At 36.2% G+C, this 21,388-nt stretch overlaps 1 protein-coding gene across 1 annotated transcript in view; it reads left to right on the top strand.

Moving 5' to 3' along the window:
• Positions 1-21,388, top strand: part of DLG2 (discs large MAGUK scaffold protein 2) — a 1,831,272-nt gene that overhangs the window by 241,357 nt on the left and 1,568,527 nt on the right. The window contains exon 3 of the mRNA XM_036427307.2: positions 1,673-1,818. Within this exon, the coding sequence (XP_036283200.1) occupies positions 1,673-1,818 (146 nt within the window). The remainder of the gene's footprint in view (positions 1-1,672; positions 1,819-21,388) is intronic.

The following is a 21,388-nucleotide window of genomic DNA, read 5'->3' as shown; positions in this document are numbered from 1 at the left end:
GAGCACTTAGCCATAATGTCAGAAGCAGATGTCTTCAAAACTGTACTTCATATGTTAAACAATTATGACATTTAACTTTGTGGGATAATTTTTTAATCTCATTTACATCATAAACCTGAAGATGGATTTATGAAAGCATTCATTTTGGAAGTTATTTGGCTAGCTTTCTAACAGTGATTGTGCAATCTCTTAAATAAAGGCAATTAAAAATAACCTATTTTATTTTTAAAACATCTTTATTGTTGAAGATATTACATATGCCTCCCCCTCTTTTCCTCCCCATTGACCTCTTCTATTTATTTTAAAGTAGCTTTAGTGCTTATGGAAAAGTAAAGATAGTATAGAGGGTTCCAATGAATCCCACATTGTTTTCCCTATTTCATTTCCAATATATGAAATAATCTCACTGAAGGCATTAGGAGAAGAAAGGCAATGACCAGAAAATGAGTAGACACTGGAAAACCAAGACAAAGAAAGTGTATATATAAAAAAAGCATCCTACATTTATAAAACAGATTCTTTTGTTATATTTTGCATTTCATATTGGAATTCCTTGACCTCCTAATAATTTTTTTTTAATTGCCTTCTTTGTTCTGAGTGGTTTGGCTCAGTGGATAGAGTGTTGGCCTGTGGAATGAAGGGTCCCAGGTTTGATTCCTGTCAAGGGCATGTACCTTGGTTGTGGGCTCATTCCTAGTAGGGGTTGTGCAGGAGGCAGCTGATCAATGTTTCTAACTCTCTATCCCTCGCCCTTCCTCTCTGTAAAAAATCAATAAAATATATATTTTAAAAATTGCCTACATTAAGGTTTCCTCTTTGTGCTGTAAAGTTCTATGGGTTTTGACAAATGCTCCTGTTAGGTGTTCACCATCAACCCGTGCTTTACCTATTTGATCCTCCTCCCATGTCCCAGATCTTCTAGCAATCACTGATTATTATACTGCCTTCGTTTTGCTTTTAAGTATTGTAGGAAATGAGAAGTATAGTCTTTTAACTTAGCAATTTGCATTTAAGACTCATTCATGTTTTTGCATGATTTGATAGCCCATTCCTTCTAATTGCTAAGTACAATAGTATTTCATCATGTGAATTTTCTTTTTTGTTTATCCATTCAACAATTGAAAGGCATATTGGTTTCTGCCAGTTTTTGCAGTTATGAATAAAGTTGCTATAAGAATTCTCATGAAGGCAAAAATGCAATTTTCAGGATTTTCTCTATTTTTATTATTTTTCTTTGAAATGCATATTTATGTACTTTCAAATCCTCACTCTAGGATATGTTTTTATTTATTTTTAGAGAAAAAAAAAGGAATGGAGACAGGGAGAGAGGAAAGAAGAGAAAGAGAGAGAGAAAGAGAGAGAGAGAGAGAGAGAGAGAGAGAGAGAGAGAGAGAGAGAGAGAGAGAGGGAGAAAGATACAGAGAGATGTGAGAGAGAAACATCAATCAATTGTCTCTCATACACACTCAATGGGGATCAAATTTGCTCACAATCTAGGAATGTGCCTGACTGGAATCAAACCTGACACATTTTGGTGCATGGGGACCACACTCCTACCAATGGGGCCACCTGACCAGGGTTATGCACTTCCTTTAATCAGCAAAATTGTCCATATACTCATTTATGAGGTGTTACCTTACAGTTTGATTCTTTCCTTACATTTTCTTCACAGATATTCAGGAATTTTATGAGGTGACATTGCTGAATTCTCAAAAAAGTTATGAGCAGAAGATAGAAGAAGCCAATCAAGTTGCACAGAAATGGGAGAAGACATCCCTTCTTGCTCCGTGCCATGATAACCTCCAAAAGTCTGCAGAGGTATGTCACTGAAACTTTTGAAAGAGCTAACTAATGTTATGACATATGAAAGTAAAGAAGTAGCAATCATTATTAACAAATGGTAACACTAATAGTAGAAATATAGTTATACTGTTAAAGTTGTCCTGAGCAAAAGGATTTATTGAGCCACTTGTTAGCCGGGAAAAGGATGTAGTCCCTGGACATCCAGCAGCAGAGCTAACTGGAGAAGACAAACATGTCCATCATCCTGAGGGTGATGGAGGTCATTTATCCAGTGAGTTTGGGGAAGAAAGATATGTTGTTTTAAATAAATTTACATTAGCTATAAATAAGGGGGGTGTGGAGGAAATGTGAAGTGGAGAAAGTTCTGGGATAGGTGAATAGTTCATAAGGAAGATGTATTAAATGCTTTTGGATTGATTGTGGGCAACAATCCAGCATGTTCATGCAGAAGCAAAAGGTGGTGATGTCTGGTGGTTGGCTCTTTTTTCTAGATAGCTCTCTGGATGTTGATTCAAAGTTTCAACATACAATCAGGAATGTGAGCAGTCTTTTGTTGATTTTGGCATATGACTGTTAACAGATTAATTTCCCTTGTCTCTTGCTCCCGCCCTCCTGTCTGCTGTAATTGAATTTAGGATATTGAATAAGTTTTCTTTTGTCACTGTATATATTATTCATCTACTAGAGGCCTGGTGCATAAAGATTTGTGTGAGAATGGGCCTTTCTTCCCCTGGTTGCCAGCACCGCCTTCTCTCTGGCCAGAGCCGCCTTCCTGCTCCTGCCCAGAGCCGCCTTTCCACCTTCCCACACTGCCCAGTGGCCCAGAATGGCTGAACGCCTGCCAAAGCAAGCATCTTACCCCACCCCCAGCTGCTCAGTGCCTGTGTATGCAAATTAACCCACCATCTTTGTTGGGTTAATTTGTATAGTCACTCCTGGTTGGCTGGTGGGCATCAAGGAGATACAGTCAATTAGCATGTTACTCTTTTATTAGGTAGATGAAATACAGATGAAATATCTTTCTAAAAGATAAAATAGGGCATGAGAAGGACATGACTTGACATTAGACAAGTGAGTTCTGTTATGAATATTGTCATAGTTTGAATTGACTCAAATCTAAGGCATTCTTGAATTTCAGAACGTGATTCCAGATGCAATGAGGAAAAGCGATGGATAGTGGGGTTGAAGAGTGTGGTCTAAGCCTGTGATCTCCATAGCATGGCCATGATCCATTGGGGTGTAGGAACAAAATAATAATTTGTATTTTTAGTAACATTCTTTATAATTTTTAATATTTGGATAATTTGTAACATATGTTAACAGTTATATATATATGTGTGTGTGTGTGTATATATATATATATTTAAAAGTAATTATAGCATTATTAGAGTTGTATGTTCAACAAGTTTTTACAGGTAGGACTATAGGATCAAAAAGTTTGGATACTACTGTTGAAAGTAACAGTTACCAAAGATAAGAAGGCAAGTTGAGATATGTCTCTGGTTAATAACTGAGGATTAATATGAAGCGAGGGGCAAATCATTGAACTTATAAGTGATAGTCAATATTTTGAAGGCAGCTAGTAAGTAGTACACACACACACACACACACACACACACACACACAATTGGGGTTGTGAGTTAGAAGCTACATGGGATGCAATGCTAATCAATAGCAGTTGGATTGCTGAATTTTGGGATTGTTAGATTTACACCTGTGGTGTACTTTCTGTCCTGCTCAGAATTGATTTGGAAACTGAGTAAGAATGAATCTAATGATCATACTTGAAAAAAAGGTTAACAATGACAATAATGTGTTAATTAATAGATGCCAACTATGAGAAGTTTAGGAAATAGTTAAAAGTTTAAAAAAATCATAATTTCAAATCTGGAAATAAATATTTTTACTTTTTTCGTGTTTTCTTTTTAAAAACATATTTTTATTGATTTCAGAGAGGAAGGGCAAGAAAGAGAGAGATAGAAACATCAATGATGAGAGAAAATTATTGATTGGCTTCCTCTTGTACATTGGACTGAGCCCACAACCCAGGCATGGACCTGGACCAGAATTGAACCTGGGACCCTTTGGTCTTCAAGCTGATGCTTTATCCACTGAGCAAAACCTGCTAGGGCTAGTGTTTTTTTACACATAAAAATTGGGACAATATAAGAGTGTTTTTATGACTTTTAAATTTAATAATATTTACCCATATTATATCATTAACATAACATTCTAAAATTTGGAACATACATAGCAGTTCTTTGTCCAATATTTAGGCTATCTCCAATTTTCTACTATGAATAACACTGAAATGGACAGCCAAATATATAAACCATGGCTTTTCTTATTATTTCATTATGGTCACTTTTATAAATGAAACTACTGAGTCCTAGAATATTGACATTTTTGAGGTTCTTGATACAAAATTGTCAAAGTGCTTTGCCAGATGGTGCTTCCAGCAATGTTTGAAAATGCTACATATAACCTTAGTAGCATTAATTATTTGAAATATTCTCTCAAATTAATAAAAATTTGTTACTCAATGCTTTAAATTGCTATTTATTCATTATTGAGACTGAACTTTTAAAATTATTATTACTAGACATTTATATATATTTTTGTGATTCACTCAGGCTCTTTGTCCATTCTTCTAAGTGCTGCTAGATCTTTATTGTTTTGTAAGAGCATTTTATTTATGAATAATGTTATCTTGTCATAATTATTGAAATATTTTTAATTTGTTGATTGCTATTAATTTTGCTCACACAGTAATTTCCATTTTTTACACATTTCCCCTTTCACTCACTTCTTGTTCATGCTGCATTAGCTCTGCCCTCCCTACATGCAAGATTACCCATCTCAACAACTTAATTGTTTAATCCTCCTGCCCCCATATAATTCATATAATATGCATTCATACATAAACTATATATATGTATGTGGGAGATTATCTCTGTTTTCTATCTCTATCTCTACCTCTATCTCTATCTATCTTTTTATTTCTATATATCTATATCATCTATATCTGTATTGATATCTATATTTATATCTATGTCTATCTATATCTCTATATCTTTCTTCATACTGGAAAATGCATACATATATATGCTCACAGAATTGTGAAAGTAATTGTTTCTCAAAAAAAAATGTCCATATTATATGAATGCTTCTTCACGTGGTCTGATATAGTTTTGATTCATTCTCTGATGGATGTATAATTTCATAGAGTGGGTATATCATAATTTATTCAGTCATTCCCTTGTCAATAGGAATTTGCTGCTTCCAGTTTTCTGCCACTATGATTAATGTTGCAATCTGACGATTGCATGTACATTCTAATTTACTGATGCTTTTATTCTATAGGATAGAGTCTCAGGGGTACCATTATTGGCTCCAAGAACATGCGTACTTAATCTGAATAAGTGTTGCCAGACTAATTTCACCTTTCACATTTCCACTGACAATGCATGTTGTTGCGATTTTACCTTACCTCCATCCCAGCAAAAGGTGTTGCTGCTCTTCCTAAGTCTTGCCAGGACTTTTAATTGGTTTATGAACATATGCCTGCAAAGTAAGGATGAATGATGAAATAAAATCCACATAGTCTTTTAGCCCTTTATTTTTCAATGTCAAAATCAAGATAGGCAAAACAGAGTTAATGTAATGCAGTTATAGAGGTTTTAAAAAAACACCTCTATTTTATGCATCTCAAAGTCTTTTGTTTAGAAAGTCTACAGCCTCTGGTGGTTAGAATGTTGGCCAGTTATATCTAAAACTTCAGAGCATGAATGCACCTTAACTCCATTTAGTGTGCTTCTGAAATGACTCTGATTGTTCTTCCTCCATGGGCTGTGTGAGCCAAAGAGACAGGTCTATCCGGTCTTTGTTATTGAAGATGAAGGTCGGCACAGAGGGAATGTAGCTTTGTTTGGCGTCTCAGTGTACTGAGCGAGGATAACCAAGGATCTTGTCTTGCAGGGGTTGGTTTCCAAAGTCGAATTTTGAAAATTGAGTACAAATTAAATTGTTACTGTAATGCTCTATGTGAAGAACAGTAATTCAAAAATAGAACCAAAATGAAGTTCATAACCAGAAAAGTGTAGAATAAGGGGCAACAACGTGGGTAGATTCTAACGATATAGTGTAAATGCTTGTTATATTTTTTAATTCTCACCTGCGTCCTTTCCTTTGAACAAGCTGAGTTTATTTAAAGCATCTGGGAAGGGTATGTAAGCTCTTTAAGGGCAGCGATTCTTGGCACCCACCAAAGTGTTTGTCACATAGTAGGCTCAAGAATTATATGTTGAACGAGAAAGAAGACCCTTTAAGAATCCTCTGGTTTTCAACTTCTTTTTACCCATCGGACTCCTTGCCTAGCCCATTGTGCTTCTCTTTTTCTGTTTTCATAGCTGGGTCTCCCCAGGATGCAGACTTAAATGGAGAACAAGAGGTTTTATTAAGACATCCATGGCTTTTCAAAATCTTTGATAATGCAGGAAAACCCAAAAGGAAGTATCCTCTTACAACCACAGTTTACTTGTATGAGGCAAAAGCCAAGATTAATGGTCAAAATAATGGTTTTATGAATTTAGGTTTTAACTTAGTGTTCCATATTTGTTGTTGTTAGTAGAGCCATTTCAAACGGGCTCTAGTATTTTGGCAATGTAAAGATAAAACCTGGTAGCATAAGAACAAAAAGTTCAGGGCAAATAACCATTCGACTGTGTGTTTTCAAGACATGTAGGCGCACCAAATGTCTTCTGGCTGCAAGATGTCAGTGATATTTTAATGCCAAGATGGCGTCTGCCACCCTCAGTAGAAGGCTCCACAAGGACACTGAGTGTCTAGCACAGTACCTGGCACAGAGGAATCTTAAGGAACTAGAATACAGCATAGAAATGTTAATATTATTTTTCTGTGAACCAATATGTTTACAGAAACCAGTATTAAGCTTTGAATCTGCCAAAAGGTAAAAACATAATCTTTGTCAGTTCTGGGTTCTCTCAAAGCATTTTGCTTTACTCTTAATCATTTCCGCACTTTCCCTATACCACCATTTTTAATTTATTTTTTGTCAGAGGAAACTGTTCCCTGGTGCATATATTCTGCCTCAGCAGCTCAGTGAGAGCAGACATTATGTAATATTGTCCATCCCTTTGTTGAGGACAATGCCTCAATGGTTAGTGGTGGATTGAATGATGTTGGTGGGAGAGATCTGAAGGGAAGCATCATGGTTCTTAATTGGCATCCACTATGAGATCATTCTTATTGGGACATTTCCTTTATAATTTTCAGGAGTCATTGTTCTTTTTAAAGATATATTAAGTTATATATATATATATATATATATATATATATATATATATATTTAATAATATATATATATTATGAAATATATATATATATATATATATATATATATATATATATATATATATATTTACTAAATTCAAAGATGAAGGGAGAGGGCGAGAGAGATAGGAACATCAATGATGAGAATCATTAATCAGCTGCTTCCTGCTTGCCCCACACTGGGGATGGAGCCCATAAATCAGGCTTGTACCCTGACCAGGAATTGACCCATGACCTCCTTGTTCATAGGTGAATGCTCACTCAACCACTGAACCACACCAACTGGGCCAGGAGTCATTGTTCTTATGTTGCCATTTGCAGCTGAGGTGTATGTGTTTCCACCAGGTCTCTAGTTATACAGCCCATGCTACCACCTGTTCTTCCTCCTCATTCCGACCACAGAGCTTATTCACTTAAAAAGTTCCATCTCTGTCTTTCATGTCCACATGGGTAAACCCTAGTAGCAAAAGGAGCACTGTGCTACTAGGCTATATCTCATGGCTGCTTCCTGCTTTTCTTGGAGTGCAATGGAGTTTTGGGAGGCTGTTCAGGATCCTCTACCTGAATATTCCTTTACCATTGTTCCTGCTTTTCTCCCTATTGGTGCCAGGGAACTTCTTTAAAGGCTTAGGGTTGGGAGAAGATCAAAGTTGAAGTGATTCTCATCAAAGTTTCCCTTTTCCCTTCTAACTTTTTCTCTCACTCTTTAACATGAGATTTTTGGTCAGAGAGAGGTGGAGTGTATACATATATAATAGAGGAGAAACATATTCCATCTGACTTGCATATTCTTGTAAATCTTTCCAGTTTTCTACCTAGACTATAGCTTTAGAATTTAAAAACAAAAGTATAGAGTCTGTGGTTTCTGAACTTCCATGCCTGGAAGTTCTAGAGGTCTGTAATACAGCAACTCACATGTAGGATGATTGGAGTAAAAAGGATCTTTGAGAACCCATTGTTGATAAGTCATTCCATCCTTCAGCCACAGATGCAGAAATATTCACTGCTTTGATATTAGCAGCTATCCTGCTTGTTGAATTTTAAAGTTTGGCTTGTACAGAATAATTTGCTATAAAGAGGGTAGTGGACAGAAATCCCTTAATCAGGCTCTAAGAAACAGGGGGGGGGGGGGGAAATAAAGTGAAGCCTGAGTCTCAAAAAAGTACCCCTAGTTTTATGTAGATGGAATTGACATAGAGCACTGTGGAAATTTAAGGTCCATGGCACAATGACTTCACTTACATATATCATAAAATGATTATCACAATAATTTACATCTATCATCTCATAAAGCTACAAAAAAGGGGAGGGAGGTTTTTTTCTTGGGATAAGAACTCTTGGTATATTTACATTCTTAACAACTTCCAAACATGCCATAAAGCAGTGCAAACGATAGTCATCATGTATATTACGTATCTAGTATTTATTTATCTTATAACTGGAAGTTTGTACCAAGTGAAAAGTTTCTTTTTAAAAGATACTTGTGAAAATTTATGCACATCTTCCCGCTCAATCTAACTCAGTAGTTCTTTTTTACTCTATAGTAGTACCTATTTCTACACTGTTTTTGCTATAAAATAGGCCAGAAATGATGGGAAATTAGATTGGACTTTTATAGCGTATATTATGATACTATCTCATATTTAATATAATTTCAGTGATTGGTTTTCTACTGCCTTATTTTTCAACAGTGTACATGCAATCAAGAAATCTTTACAGAGGCAAGGTCTTTAGCATTTCTGATAGAAAATAAAACATAGCATGTCACTCCACTGTCAAAACCTCCCAGGATCCTCCCACTCAGAGTAAAAGCTAAACTCCTTACAATGGCTTATAAACCTCCTACCTTTGTGACCTCTGCTAGCTCTCTGATCTGAAATCCTCCTCCTCCTCCTCACTCCTGTACAGCTTCCTTAGCTCCTTACTGCTTCCCAAACACAGAGTCTTGAATCTTTGCACTTGCTTTGTCCTTAGCTTGAAATGCTATTCCTCCAAATGTGTGTGTGTGTGTGTGTGTGTGTGTGTGTGTGTGTGTGTGTGTGTGTGTTTTGAGGTGGGCATTGTGGGAAGCTGCTTATTATCTTCATTAGCAGAGAGGCCTGGACAATAAACCTCGAAGGCTGGTGACCCTTGAGCCCTGGCAAAGGTCATGGCTGTACACCCACTGTTTAGTCCAGACAATGGTAGCTGAAGCAACTTCCCTACTAGATAAGTCATGTAAATCCTTACTGATAAGATATTCTGTCTGTTACTAGAAATTGCCTGCCTAAGGACTACAGGTGTGTCCCAAATTGAATAAAAGGATGGCAAGGCCTGAGCCCAACCAGAGTCCTTCCTCTTGGGATGGGTTCCCATCTGGCTCCCCAATTACCAAATTATTATTTCTTGTTTTTTCTCTTTCATTTGCATGCGCCCCCCCTCCCCCCATATTCCAGAGCCCAAACTCTGAATCATATGAAACATGGAACTTCACAGGGGGGAAGGGGGAGATGGGGGGGGGGGTCACCTTTTTCAAGGCTTTAATGTCACCTTCTCAGTGATTCCTACAGCATTCTATTTAAAATACCTTTTCACCTGCCCAGCACCCCTGTTACCATTTCTTGTAGTTGTTTTTGTTCATGGCACTTATCATTATCCATTAGAGAGACATTATGACCTAGTTGTTAAGAGCAAGGACTTTGTAGTCAGACCATTTGGGTTTGAATCCAGTCTCCACCACTGTACTGGCTGCTTGACTTTGGGGAAATTAACCCTTCTACTACCGTAGTATATCTCAGTTTCTTCTTCTAAACTGGGACTCACAAGAATTAAATGTTGGTTTTCCCTTCTCAATAAAATCTAAACTCATGAAGGCAAGGGTTTTTGTCTGTTCTGTCTATTACTTTTTCTCCAGCACACAGAATAACCCCCCTCCATTTTATCAATTATTTGTTGAAAAGTTTAGGTATATTATTCTGGCTTAGGATATTTTTTCCTATGTAAAACTATAGTATATTAAAGTTTGCTCTACACATTTAGCAAGGGCCATCTGAATCTTCCCAGTCCTCTATCATAGGGCACTTTTGCTATTTCCAACATCTTGAATAATGCTGCAATGAACATAGGGGTGCATATATCTTTATGTACATGATTTCGAGTTTTTTGGGTATGTACCCAGGAGTGGAATTGTTGGGTTGTATGGTAGCTCTTTATTTTTAATTTTTGAGATGATAAAAATTATTCACTCAGTCTTTATTTTAGGAATACAGTGAAGTTTCTTATTTTAAAACATTTTAAAATAAGCATACAACCCAAAGTTTGTTTTTTTCCTTAGGTGTTTTTTGATGAGCTATAAGAGATTTATTTCTCTCCTCTATCATTCTATACTGAGAGATTCTTGAAGAGTTTGTAGCTCCCAGTTATGTAAATTTTCTGCTTAACTATATTTTATTCTTTTGTGAAAGATATGGGCGTAGCATCTTCCCCAATTTTGCTTTAAGAATTTATATACTTTAGTCTATTTTTTCCCCCCACAGAACCTGAGTTCCTGAGCTCAAAGCAGTAAGTCTAACTTGGTGACAGAAAGAAAGCATTTTTATATTACTGAACAATTAATTATTGAACCATGTTGCAGTTATAGCACTGTGCCAAGAAAGAAGCAATTTGGCATAACAGAAAAATCAAAAATCATCTGAGAGCTCTGTCTGAATTTTGGTTTTGCCATTTGCTAGTTTTGTAGCCATGGTCAAATTACTTAACCTCTCTGAACTTCAACTCCATTATCTGCAAAATGTTAAAATAATAATATTTACCTCATAAAATTGTTGTAGGTCATGATTAATATCCGAGGTATATAAAGTACTTATTGTACAGTTCCTGAACCTAATAAATAATCCAGAAATAGTAGCAATATTGATAATGATCTTGTGGAAAGTTCTTTTACATCTCTGCGTCTTGCTTTTCTCATCAATAAATGGAGAAAAATACTTCATGTTAAGAATCAAATACAAAAATGATATAAGTGAGCTTTGAAACCTGGATGCTGTAAAACTGCATTATATTAAAATGTAAGGTAAAAATAGGATTTTATTTTCCTCTTTCATCAGTCCTTTCTGAGAATCCAGATCAAATAACAGATGAGAAAGCATTTTGCAAAGCAAAAGCACTATGTGAACATAAGATAATCTCATCATCATCACTATTTAGTGCACAAATATCTTCTCATATGCCCACTGCTGCTATTTGGCATTTTCTCCCTGGACATTTTTGGTGGGATAGAAGAGTGTGATAGTAGTGCCAGCTAAAGTGGGCATGCCTGCTGTCGGGCAATACAACAGAGTGGTCAGTAAGCTTTTAAATGAGCTACAAGTTGCCATCTAAATAAGAGAAGTAGGTTTTCCCTTTTCCTTAGTATTTGTTTGTTAATTTATTTGTTTATTTGAGAGTGTGGATGGACAAAAAGTACTTGTTCTGGGAAATGGTGAGAGGGAGATAAATGATGCTAAAGGGAAGATGCGAGAAATGTGAACAAGAGAGAAAAGGCACCCGTAGGGAAAGAGAACCTTAAAAAAAAAGTAAGTGATTTCATACATAAGCTTTAACTACTAGTTCATTTTTTTAAAATAATAATACCAGCCTGGCAAGAGGCACAGAAACCAGCTCTTTTTAAAAAAATATATTTTATTGATTTTGTACAGAGAGGAAGGGAGAGAGATAGAGAGTTAGAAACATCGATGAGAGAGAGTCATCGATCAGCTGCCTCTTGCAAGCCCCCTACTGGGGATATGCCTGCAACCAAGGTACATGCCCTTGACCAGAATCGAACCTGGGACCTTTCAGTCCCCAAGCCAACGCTCTATCCATTGAGCCAAACCGGTTTTAGCAGAAACCAGCTCTTATAAGGAATGATGTACTGTCTTCCTTTCTGTTTCTCTTCCCCTTTCTCCCTTTCTTTCCCTCCTTTTTTCTCCCTCCTCTCTGTCCTTTCCCTTATCACCTACAGGATATCTGCTGTGTCTTCACCTTTGTGTAGCATCTTTAAGCTGCTATCTATTTTTGCACAGATTGGCTGGCAAATAAAAGCCACCCTTAGGAACATATTTCTCTTTCATAGCTTCAGTTCTGCTCAGCTCTCCTTCACCTTTCCCTTTTATTTGATTCTTTCCTTCTTACAATCCTTTCCTTCTTGATCTGGATTATAGTTTACTCTTTGTCTTGAACTTGATATCTTTCTGTATATCAGTTACAAGATGAGTAAGACCAAGGCTCTTTGATCTTATACTTTAGTAGGAATAACAGTACCTCATGTGTTATAGACCATTATGTTATTTTTTTAAAAAATATCTCCTACTTGACATCTGTAATAATTTCAACAACAAAACACAATAAAAAAAAAATTTTTTTAAATATCACTTATCTTAGTTGAGTCTCATAATGGCCTGCTGAGCCAGGTAGAGTTGATGACACTATCCATATTAGAAATGAGAAAGCTATGGATAAGCAAATTGTCCAGGATCATATTGTGAGAAAGTGATGAAAATGTCAGACATTTGCTTTTAAGACAATGCTTTTCTCATTACTCTATAGGAGAAATGGGCTAATTTTCACCAGAGTATTGGAAATGACTTAATGGCTAGGGAGCTTTAGCACTAGTCTTTGTGTAATGCTTAGGACTTAGATTGTGGAAACAGGTATGTCAAGTTGTTCATATGGAAAAAAATACAATAATCTATAATAATAGAAGCGTAATATCCTAATCGACCGAACACTGAACAGTGGAACAACCATCAGGACAACTTTCTGATGAAGCTGGGGCTGCGAGGGCCAAGGCAGTGGAGGCTTGGAGAGCCTACCTTTGCATTAATTTCATGCATTGGGCCTCTAGTTAATACATAAGAATACAAGAATAAACTGTGTTTTATGTACTCACAACAGTAAACCTCTTTTACCTCTACCCTGTATGTTATCTCTTAATTTCTATAGCAATCCAGTAAGGTATTTGATTGATTGATTGCTCATTTTATCTTAAAGAGCATTTGAGGTAATAGAAAGATATTATTATTTCTAATTTGCAGAAGATGAAACTAAGCCTCAGGGAAGTTAAGTAAATTGATCAGAGTCACATAGTAAAATGTGGTGACACGAGAATTAATAAACAAATGTCTGACATCCCATGCCCCTTCCCAGGAAAGATGAGAAAGGCTTTATGAACTGTGAGGAGTCAGGTGTAACAAACAGGGGATCCAAGAGTGATAAGATGGATTAGGTGCTTCTCTCTGACTGGGAGCTTCAATTATAGTGCTACTGAGTTTAGATTTCTTTAGGCAGTCATGGGCCATAGAAAGTTTTTGTGCAGGGAAGTGGCATTATCAGCTTTGCTGAGGAAGATAAAGCTGGCAGCATTTCCATCATAGATCAAAGAAGGGAGAGAAACCAGTGGCAGGGAAACCAATTAGATGGCTGTCACATTAGGCAATACCCAATTTGGAGAGTAGTAGATTTTTCTTTACAAGTATCATTTCTCATGGGTAATAGGATTTATGAAGAAGAGATTTAGGTTAAATTTAGAAAATACACACAAACTAAGTTATAAAAGAAAGGAAAGTCTTGATTACAAATTAATTGCCTCAAGAGTCCTGTGAGTAACTTACTGCTGGTTACTTTGCTGAGGCTGAATATTAGCTCAGTATCCATGAGTGATTTACAGTAATTGTTTTTTTTTTTTGAATACTCTCACTGAACTCTAATAATATGATCCAAAATGGTAAGAGTCCTTCATTTTTTTAATGCAATTCATCCAAATGTAATAATATTGGATTACATTAATACTAGAAATACTGGACCTTTCTATAATAGATATACTATTGAGATGGTGCAAAGATATTTAGTTGTAATATTTCACTAATATTAGTCACTTCCAAATTTGTCTGTTGGACCTTCCTCTCTATTTGTAGTGCCACTGATATAATTCAGGCTTGCACAGACTCTTAACTAAGATTTGGCAACAGACTACTAATTGATCTTCATAATGTAATGTTTTCTCTTTTAACTCAGCCTCCACAATTCAACAGTTTAAAAACTACCTGATGAGACTCATTGTTTATTAATTGTTTTTCCATAGCCTAAAGTCTGGCCCAAACTTATGGTAAGTCTTAATTAAACCTTGTTCTTTGGTCTGGAATATTTCCCCTTTGTTTTTATCTGGACATTTTCATCTTCATCTTTTAATGAGCTATTTTTCTATCACCAAACTTATAATGAAAGACCTTCAGTAGAACAAGTTATTCTCTCCTGTAAATTCTTCTCTTTTGTGTGCCTTTCAGGCCTCTGTTAGAGTGCTCACCATATTGTATTAGAGCTAGGTGCTCAAGTGTTTCACCTGTTATGTTGTCAGCATCCTGATATCGAGTATTATGTCTATTCCTACAGTCATGATAGGGTTCAGAGCTTGTTAGGCAGTAAATAATAAATGTTTATTGAGTGGATGATTAAGTGTCTTTTCCTTGATGCAGAGAAAAAGTAGTGTTTGGATATATATATATTATATTATATTAGAAGCCTGTCTTTTAATCTCCTGGCTGACCGAGGGAAGAGGTCCCTGGTTCTAGGTAAAATTCTGAAGAAGGTTGTTAAAAGTATAGAAATGGGTTGTGGTGGTCCACAGTCCACTCAGTCTTTTGAAGTACTCATTATGTGGCAGATTGTGGGATTATTATGGGCTAACATGTTGTCTTTTAGGTCCACATTCTTCTCTGTGCATGGAACTTGATTAGCAGATGGTGCTAATATCACAATCAGAGATGTTACTAGGCTGTTAGCAGCCTTGGAGAGAATGGTCAGGTTGTACAGACTATCTTCTTTCCTGCTGCAGATGTGATGTGGGTTCATTGCTTACCCACTTTAATAACTTGTTCTCTTTTAAAAATTTATTTTCTGCCATTTTTGTAATTAGGCAATTTTATAATCCCATTCCTTATTCAATAGGCAGGGCGTCAGGGCATAAATGATAGAGCAGGTTTCAGACTCCTTATATTATAGTTTTGCTCCTATAGAGAAGGGAGCTTGCAATATATGGAAGCCAATCCTCCCTGAAAATATTATGGTGAGATTGGTTCATGAGGTGGAACTATCAATAACTGGATAATAAAATGTAACAGTAAAAACTGTTTCCAGTCACCATACTCTATCAGCCTGATGTAATGCTGCCTATATAGCATTGCAGTAGATCTAAGGAAGTCTACCTGCCTTACTAGTACACCCTGTTCATAGAGGCTTTATATGGGAACCTTAAAAGGGCTTGATATTCTTATCAAGAATTATACTCTTCTTGCTTCAAGTTGGCTTAGCAATGTTTTCCCTTAGAGAGCTTATCACTTTTCACATTGTATTATAGTTATTTGTGAGCAGGCTATAACTCCCCTTCATTATTAACGAGTCAGGGAGTATGTCCTGTATATATGGTTTACATCCTTTTGGCACTAGTCCGGATTACTGCATATAGTAGCTAATCAGTACATTTCATTGGATAAATAGAATATAAATGTATGTCTTATCTAAATGGCCATAGTTTTCAAACTATATTATAAATGCATGGAAATAGAGTGAAGTAATTGAAATTGGGAGTGTTTCAGAAAGCTTCTGATATAGAATTATTCTATTTGTCACAGTGTTAAAGAACAGAATTGGATGGTAGTTCTAGGGTTTTGGAGACTAGAAAATCTATATTAATGCACAAACATTTTCTGAAATTTTCACAGATATTATTATTATTATTTTAATATATTTTATTGATTTTACACAGAGAGGAATTGAGAAGGACAGAGAGTTAGAAATGTCTATGAGAGAGAAACATCGACCAGCTTGCCTCTTGCACACCCCCCACTGGGAATGTGTCGCCAACCAAGGTACATGCCCTTGACCGGAATCGAACCCAGGACCTTTCAGTCCGCAGGTCGACGCTGTATCCACTGAGCCAAACGGGTCCCGGATAAATTTTCACAGATATTATTATTGTCAGTTTTAATTTCATTTTTACTTTAGTAAATATGACTTATTTATATATATAAAATGTGATTGAAAATAAATAACATAAGATTCTGTCTTATATGAATAAGCCTTTGCTACTTATTTAAGGAGAAAATGTTATTTTATTTTGAAATAGGTTGTGGTTATCCTTTATAAAATGATGAAAAATTAATTATATCAGATATTATATTAATTATGTAATATAGCAAGGAATTCTAAGGAGTTCTCTAGTATAGAGTTTACAAGAGTCAGTCATAAACCCAAAGCCATTAGTGTCTCAAATCATTATCTGCACTAATCTTATATAATAAAGAGGGAATATGCAAATTGACCATCATGCTATCACAAAGATGGCGACACCTATAGCCACAAGATGGACAAGCCCAGTCCCCTCGGCCCTGCTGAGGTCCCCAGTTCTTTCAGCCCCACTGGGGGTGTGGCAGGTGCATGGTGTGGCTGGATGCACCCTCAGTCCCCAGGGTCGCCCGAGGCTGAGGTAACCAGGGTGGCTGTGGCTTGCGCTGCCAGCAGTGGCAGCAGCAGAGGTGTAATGAGGGCATTGCCTTATCCTGATTGCCAGGTTGTGTATCACTCCTGAGGCTCCCGGACTGTGAGAGGGGCAGACCAGGCTGAGAGACACCCCCCCCCCCCACCCCCCCGCCAGTGCATGAATTTTCATGCATCTGGCCTCTAGTTTCTTAAATATATGTATAAGGTACAATTTGCATGAGATTTCTTTACAGTACTGTGATGGTAAGTTCTGTATGTATCAAATTAAAAAGGCCATAGTGCCTATTTATTTAACCAAACACTAATGTAGATGTTGCTGTGAAAGTATTTTGCTACATGTGGTTAGCATCTACAACCAGTTGACCTAAATTAAGGTGATTACTCTGGATAATGTGGGTAGGAATCATGTAATCAGTAGAAGGCCTTAAGAGCAAAAACTGATGTTTCCCATATAAGGAATTTTGCCAAAAGACTGCAACACCAACTCTGGCCCCATTTTCCAGACTTCTGGTCAGCCGTATAGATCTCAGACTTGTCAATTGCAAGTTAATTTTATGATTCCATAAAATCAATCTCTCTCTCCTACTGCTTCTGTTTCTCTGCAGAACCCTGACTGATGTAAGTACTGATACATTTTAATAATATCTTACACAGCACATATAGCATAGGCAGTTAGCTAAGCATTTTACATATATTAACTCATTTAATTCTCATCACAGTCATACAAGATAGGTTTTATTATTACTTTGATTTTATAGATGAATACACTAAGGTGCAGAAAGTTTAAATGATTTGCCCAACGTCATACAGCTAGTAAGTAGAAGGTCTTGAATTTAATCCTAAGCAGTCCATTTCTTTAAAAAAAATTTAAAAATTGAGTATAGTTGGTATACAATATTATATTGGTTATTTTAGTTTTAGGTGTCTAAGATAGTAATTCAACATTTTTATACTTTACAGTGTGATCACCCCACTACTCTAGTAATCATCTGTCACTGTGCAAAATTACCATAATATTATTGATTATATTCCCCTTCCCCTTTTCACCAATTCCCTACTGCTAACTATCCTTTTGGTTTCTGTTTCTATTAGGCTGTTTTTGTTTTGTTTGTTTAGATTCCACATATACATGAAACGATATGGTATTTGTCTTTCTTTGACTTATTTCACTTAGCACAATACCCTCTAAATTCATTCATATTGTCACAAATGGCAAGATTTCATTTTTTTGTGTGTGTATGTCTGATTAATGTTATATTAGATATACACTGGAGGCCTGGTGCATGGATTTGTGCACAGGGAGAGGAAATTAGTTAGAAGAAATATTTTAGAAGCCAGGGAGGGACCATGGGAGGTTTGCTCTAGGGTTTGTCCAGCCAGTCTTGCCCAGTCCCAATCAGGGCCAATCAGCTGGGAAGGAACCTTGGGAGGACTCTTGGGCATATCCGTACCCTCTCGCCCAGACCTGACTGGTTGGACCCTAGCAGCAAGCTAACTTACTGGTCGGAGCTTCTGTCCCCTGGTGGTCAGTACACATCATAGCGACTGGTCAAATGGTCAAACAAACAGTGGGATACTTAGCATATTAGGCTTTTATATATATTTACTTTATAAAATATTTATTCTTTAAATCTGCTTTATCCATTCATCTATTGATAGACATCTAGGTTGCTTTCTTTTTATTTCTCTGTTTATGATGGATTTGAGGTTGGAACTGGTACCATCATACTTGCTACTGGCCTAACATTAACAGTGTTATGATCAGTTAACATTTATAATCATATTAACTACATAGCAAAGACTTACCTATAGTATCTGATTTGATTCTTTCAATAATCCTGTGAAGTTGTTCTTATCAGTTACTATCTTTTACAATGTAATAGAAAATTATGAAGCCAAACTCAATTCTCTCTGGCTCCACAATCTGTACTCTTGGTTCTTTTTGTCTCTTGGGGTATTATCGAATCCTAAGAATTTTAAGGAATGTTATTACTCAGATAGTCCAAGGTCTTATCCAATGTATGAAGTTTTTATTCCATTTAATCTTCATCCAATTTCATCTAGAATCTCTCTTCTATGGAAGAATCCTGAGCAGGTCAGCTAAATGTTAGCTAGTGGACTAACAAGTAGGCCAGACTTATTTTCTGAGGCAGTCTGAAGCAGAGAGTGGAAGATGGGGCAGATCCAAGCTGGAGTTTAGAAAGGGTCATTGAAAACCAGGAGGCTTAGTAACAGATGCAAATATAATTCCAACAAAGAAGCAGTGAATTTGTAAATGAAAGGAACAGAGTAAGAACTAGATTGAGGAAAATGCTTGCCTGGGATACTTGAATAGGCCAGCAGGTCTATGGTTGGAAGGTCGGCTATTTTTTATGTATGGGATTGAGATATAGAGTTTACTCCTCATTGTGGGACTGTTCTAGTTGTTAAAATGTTCTCCCAGAGATGGAATAAAAGCATGCTTTCCTGATATACTACCCATTAGTTATAATTCTGTAACCCAGCACAAATATACATTCTTTTCCATTAGTTTGAAAACTATCAATTATTTTCTTTTTCTTCTCCCAACTTTTCTGACCAAATATTTATCTGACATAGGCACCACATGCAGCTTTTTTGGAAACACATTAGCAGTCCCAGTTATGTGTTATTTTAAACATTAAGTAAGATAACAGAGTGGTAAACAGTGAAGTATGTACTCTCACTGTAATGGTGCAGGCTGAAATAAAATCATTGGGATGGGGTTTTCTAGAAAAGGGATTGTAACAATTTAGCTATGTTTAGTTACAGCCCAGATATTTGGACTAAATTATCCTGCTTTACGCATAAGTAACACATTAGTAAAAACAGCAAAAGAGCTCTGAGCAGTCAGAGCCAGTTCTGTACTCTCTTGGAAAGTTCTTAGGATTAGGTAAAATAATGCAAATAAAGTGCTTAGCACATTGCTAAATATTTTTTAAAAAATGATTTAAGTTGAAAATCTCTTAATTAAAATTGTTGGTAACATTGTTTAACATAGATGTCAGTATACATCTTTGTAATACAACATCTCTATACTACTTTGTGTGTTTACCACCCAAAGTTTAGCCTCCTTTCGTCACCATATATTTAACTCCCTTTACCATCTTTGTTAATTCCCAACCCCCTTCTCTTCTGATAACCATCATTCTGTATCTTGGAATTTTTTGTTTGTTTGTGCTGTTTGTTCATCATACAATAAGTTGCTTATTGTTTATAGCCTACATTTGAGTGACCTCAGATCTTGTCCGTTTCTATCTGACTTATTTCACTTAGATGATGCTTTCAAGATCTAGCCATGTCATTGCAAATGGCAATATTTTATCTTTTTTATGACTGCATAGCATTTCATTGTATATATGTACCACATCTTCTTTATCCAATCATCCACTGAAGGATACTTAGGTTATTTTTTTTCTTTTCATTTTTTAATTAAGGTATTATATGTGTACATATCTTACCATTCCCCCCCCCCCAAATACTTAGTTTCCCCCCCCCATTCTTGGCTAATGTAAATAATACTGAAATGAATATAGGGGTACATGTATCTTCATGAATGAGTGTTTTCAAATTTTCCAGTTAGATACCCAGAAGAGGAATTCTGGTAGCTCTATTCTTAATTTTTTTTAGGAACCTCTATACTGTTTTTCATAGTGGCTGCACCAGTTTACATTCCCACTAGCAGTGCACAAGAGTTCCCTTTTGTCCACTTCCTAAGCGATAATTGTTATTTCTTATCTTCTTGAAAGCTATTAACTATAGGGAGCAATTGCTATTGGCAGACACATTCCTGAGTCTGGGGAGTAAAATCTGACTGTTTGGTAGTAAAATAAGCCAGGAAAATAAAATTAAAGTGCAAAAAGCAAACATAAAACACAAAAACACCAGAGTCTGTGACCATTTTGGGTGGAATAAACTTTCTGGAGCAATTATTTTGATATAAAAAAAGTTGATATTCAAAGCAGTTTTAATTGTTTTAAGTGTGATTTCCTTAAGAGAAAAGTATATGCATATTTTGGAAAAGCTTCTGCACAAAATAAAAATCTTATTTTAAAAGATTAAAGTCTAAGATATCTGGAAAATTCTTTTAAAATGACTTGTTCCTCATGGTTTCCGAGAGCCAGGTGTTTGTTTGGCTTGGGTTGGTTTGCTGTCAGATTATTTGACAACATCAACCCACACATATTGATTATACACTTTATACCAGGATATCTGTTTATTCTGGGAGATGTCGAAATGAGTGAGATCAAATCCTCACCCTCTAAAATGCAGACTCATGTTTTAAGCACAAACATGCAGCTAAATATCAATATATAATGTAGAGATGGGTGCAAACTTTCATAGGAGCACGGACCAGGTTTCTTAAATATGAGTTATGTGACTGCTGCCAAAGGAAATCCTGAAACAATATTATTACCTAGAACTGAACATTCAACCTGCAGTACAACACTAAATGGCTTTGTTTTCTAACGTTTTGCTAGGTCTGTGGTAAAATGACTCCCTGTGAGGCAAATATTTAGTCATCAGAATTGATTGGTTCTGGGTAAAAGGAAGCAAAGGGGGCATAAGAAACACTTAATCATTTTTTTCACTCTTTTATACACATCTTTTTTGAGTACCTAGAGTTTCTATATATGCCATGTAGTAGGGATACAGATTGAATGAGACCCCATTGTATGAGTGAGTCAATGAATAAATACAT

Source organism: Pipistrellus kuhlii, unplaced genomic scaffold (assembly GCF_014108245.1).
Source record: "Pipistrellus kuhlii isolate mPipKuh1 unplaced genomic scaffold, mPipKuh1.p scaffold_m20_p_9, whole genome shotgun sequence".
Taxonomy (NCBI): Eukaryota; Metazoa; Chordata; class Mammalia; order Chiroptera; family Vespertilionidae; genus Pipistrellus; species Pipistrellus kuhlii.
The sequence above is the reverse complement of the archived record's forward strand: the minus strand, read 5'-3'. Positions and strand labels throughout refer to the sequence as shown.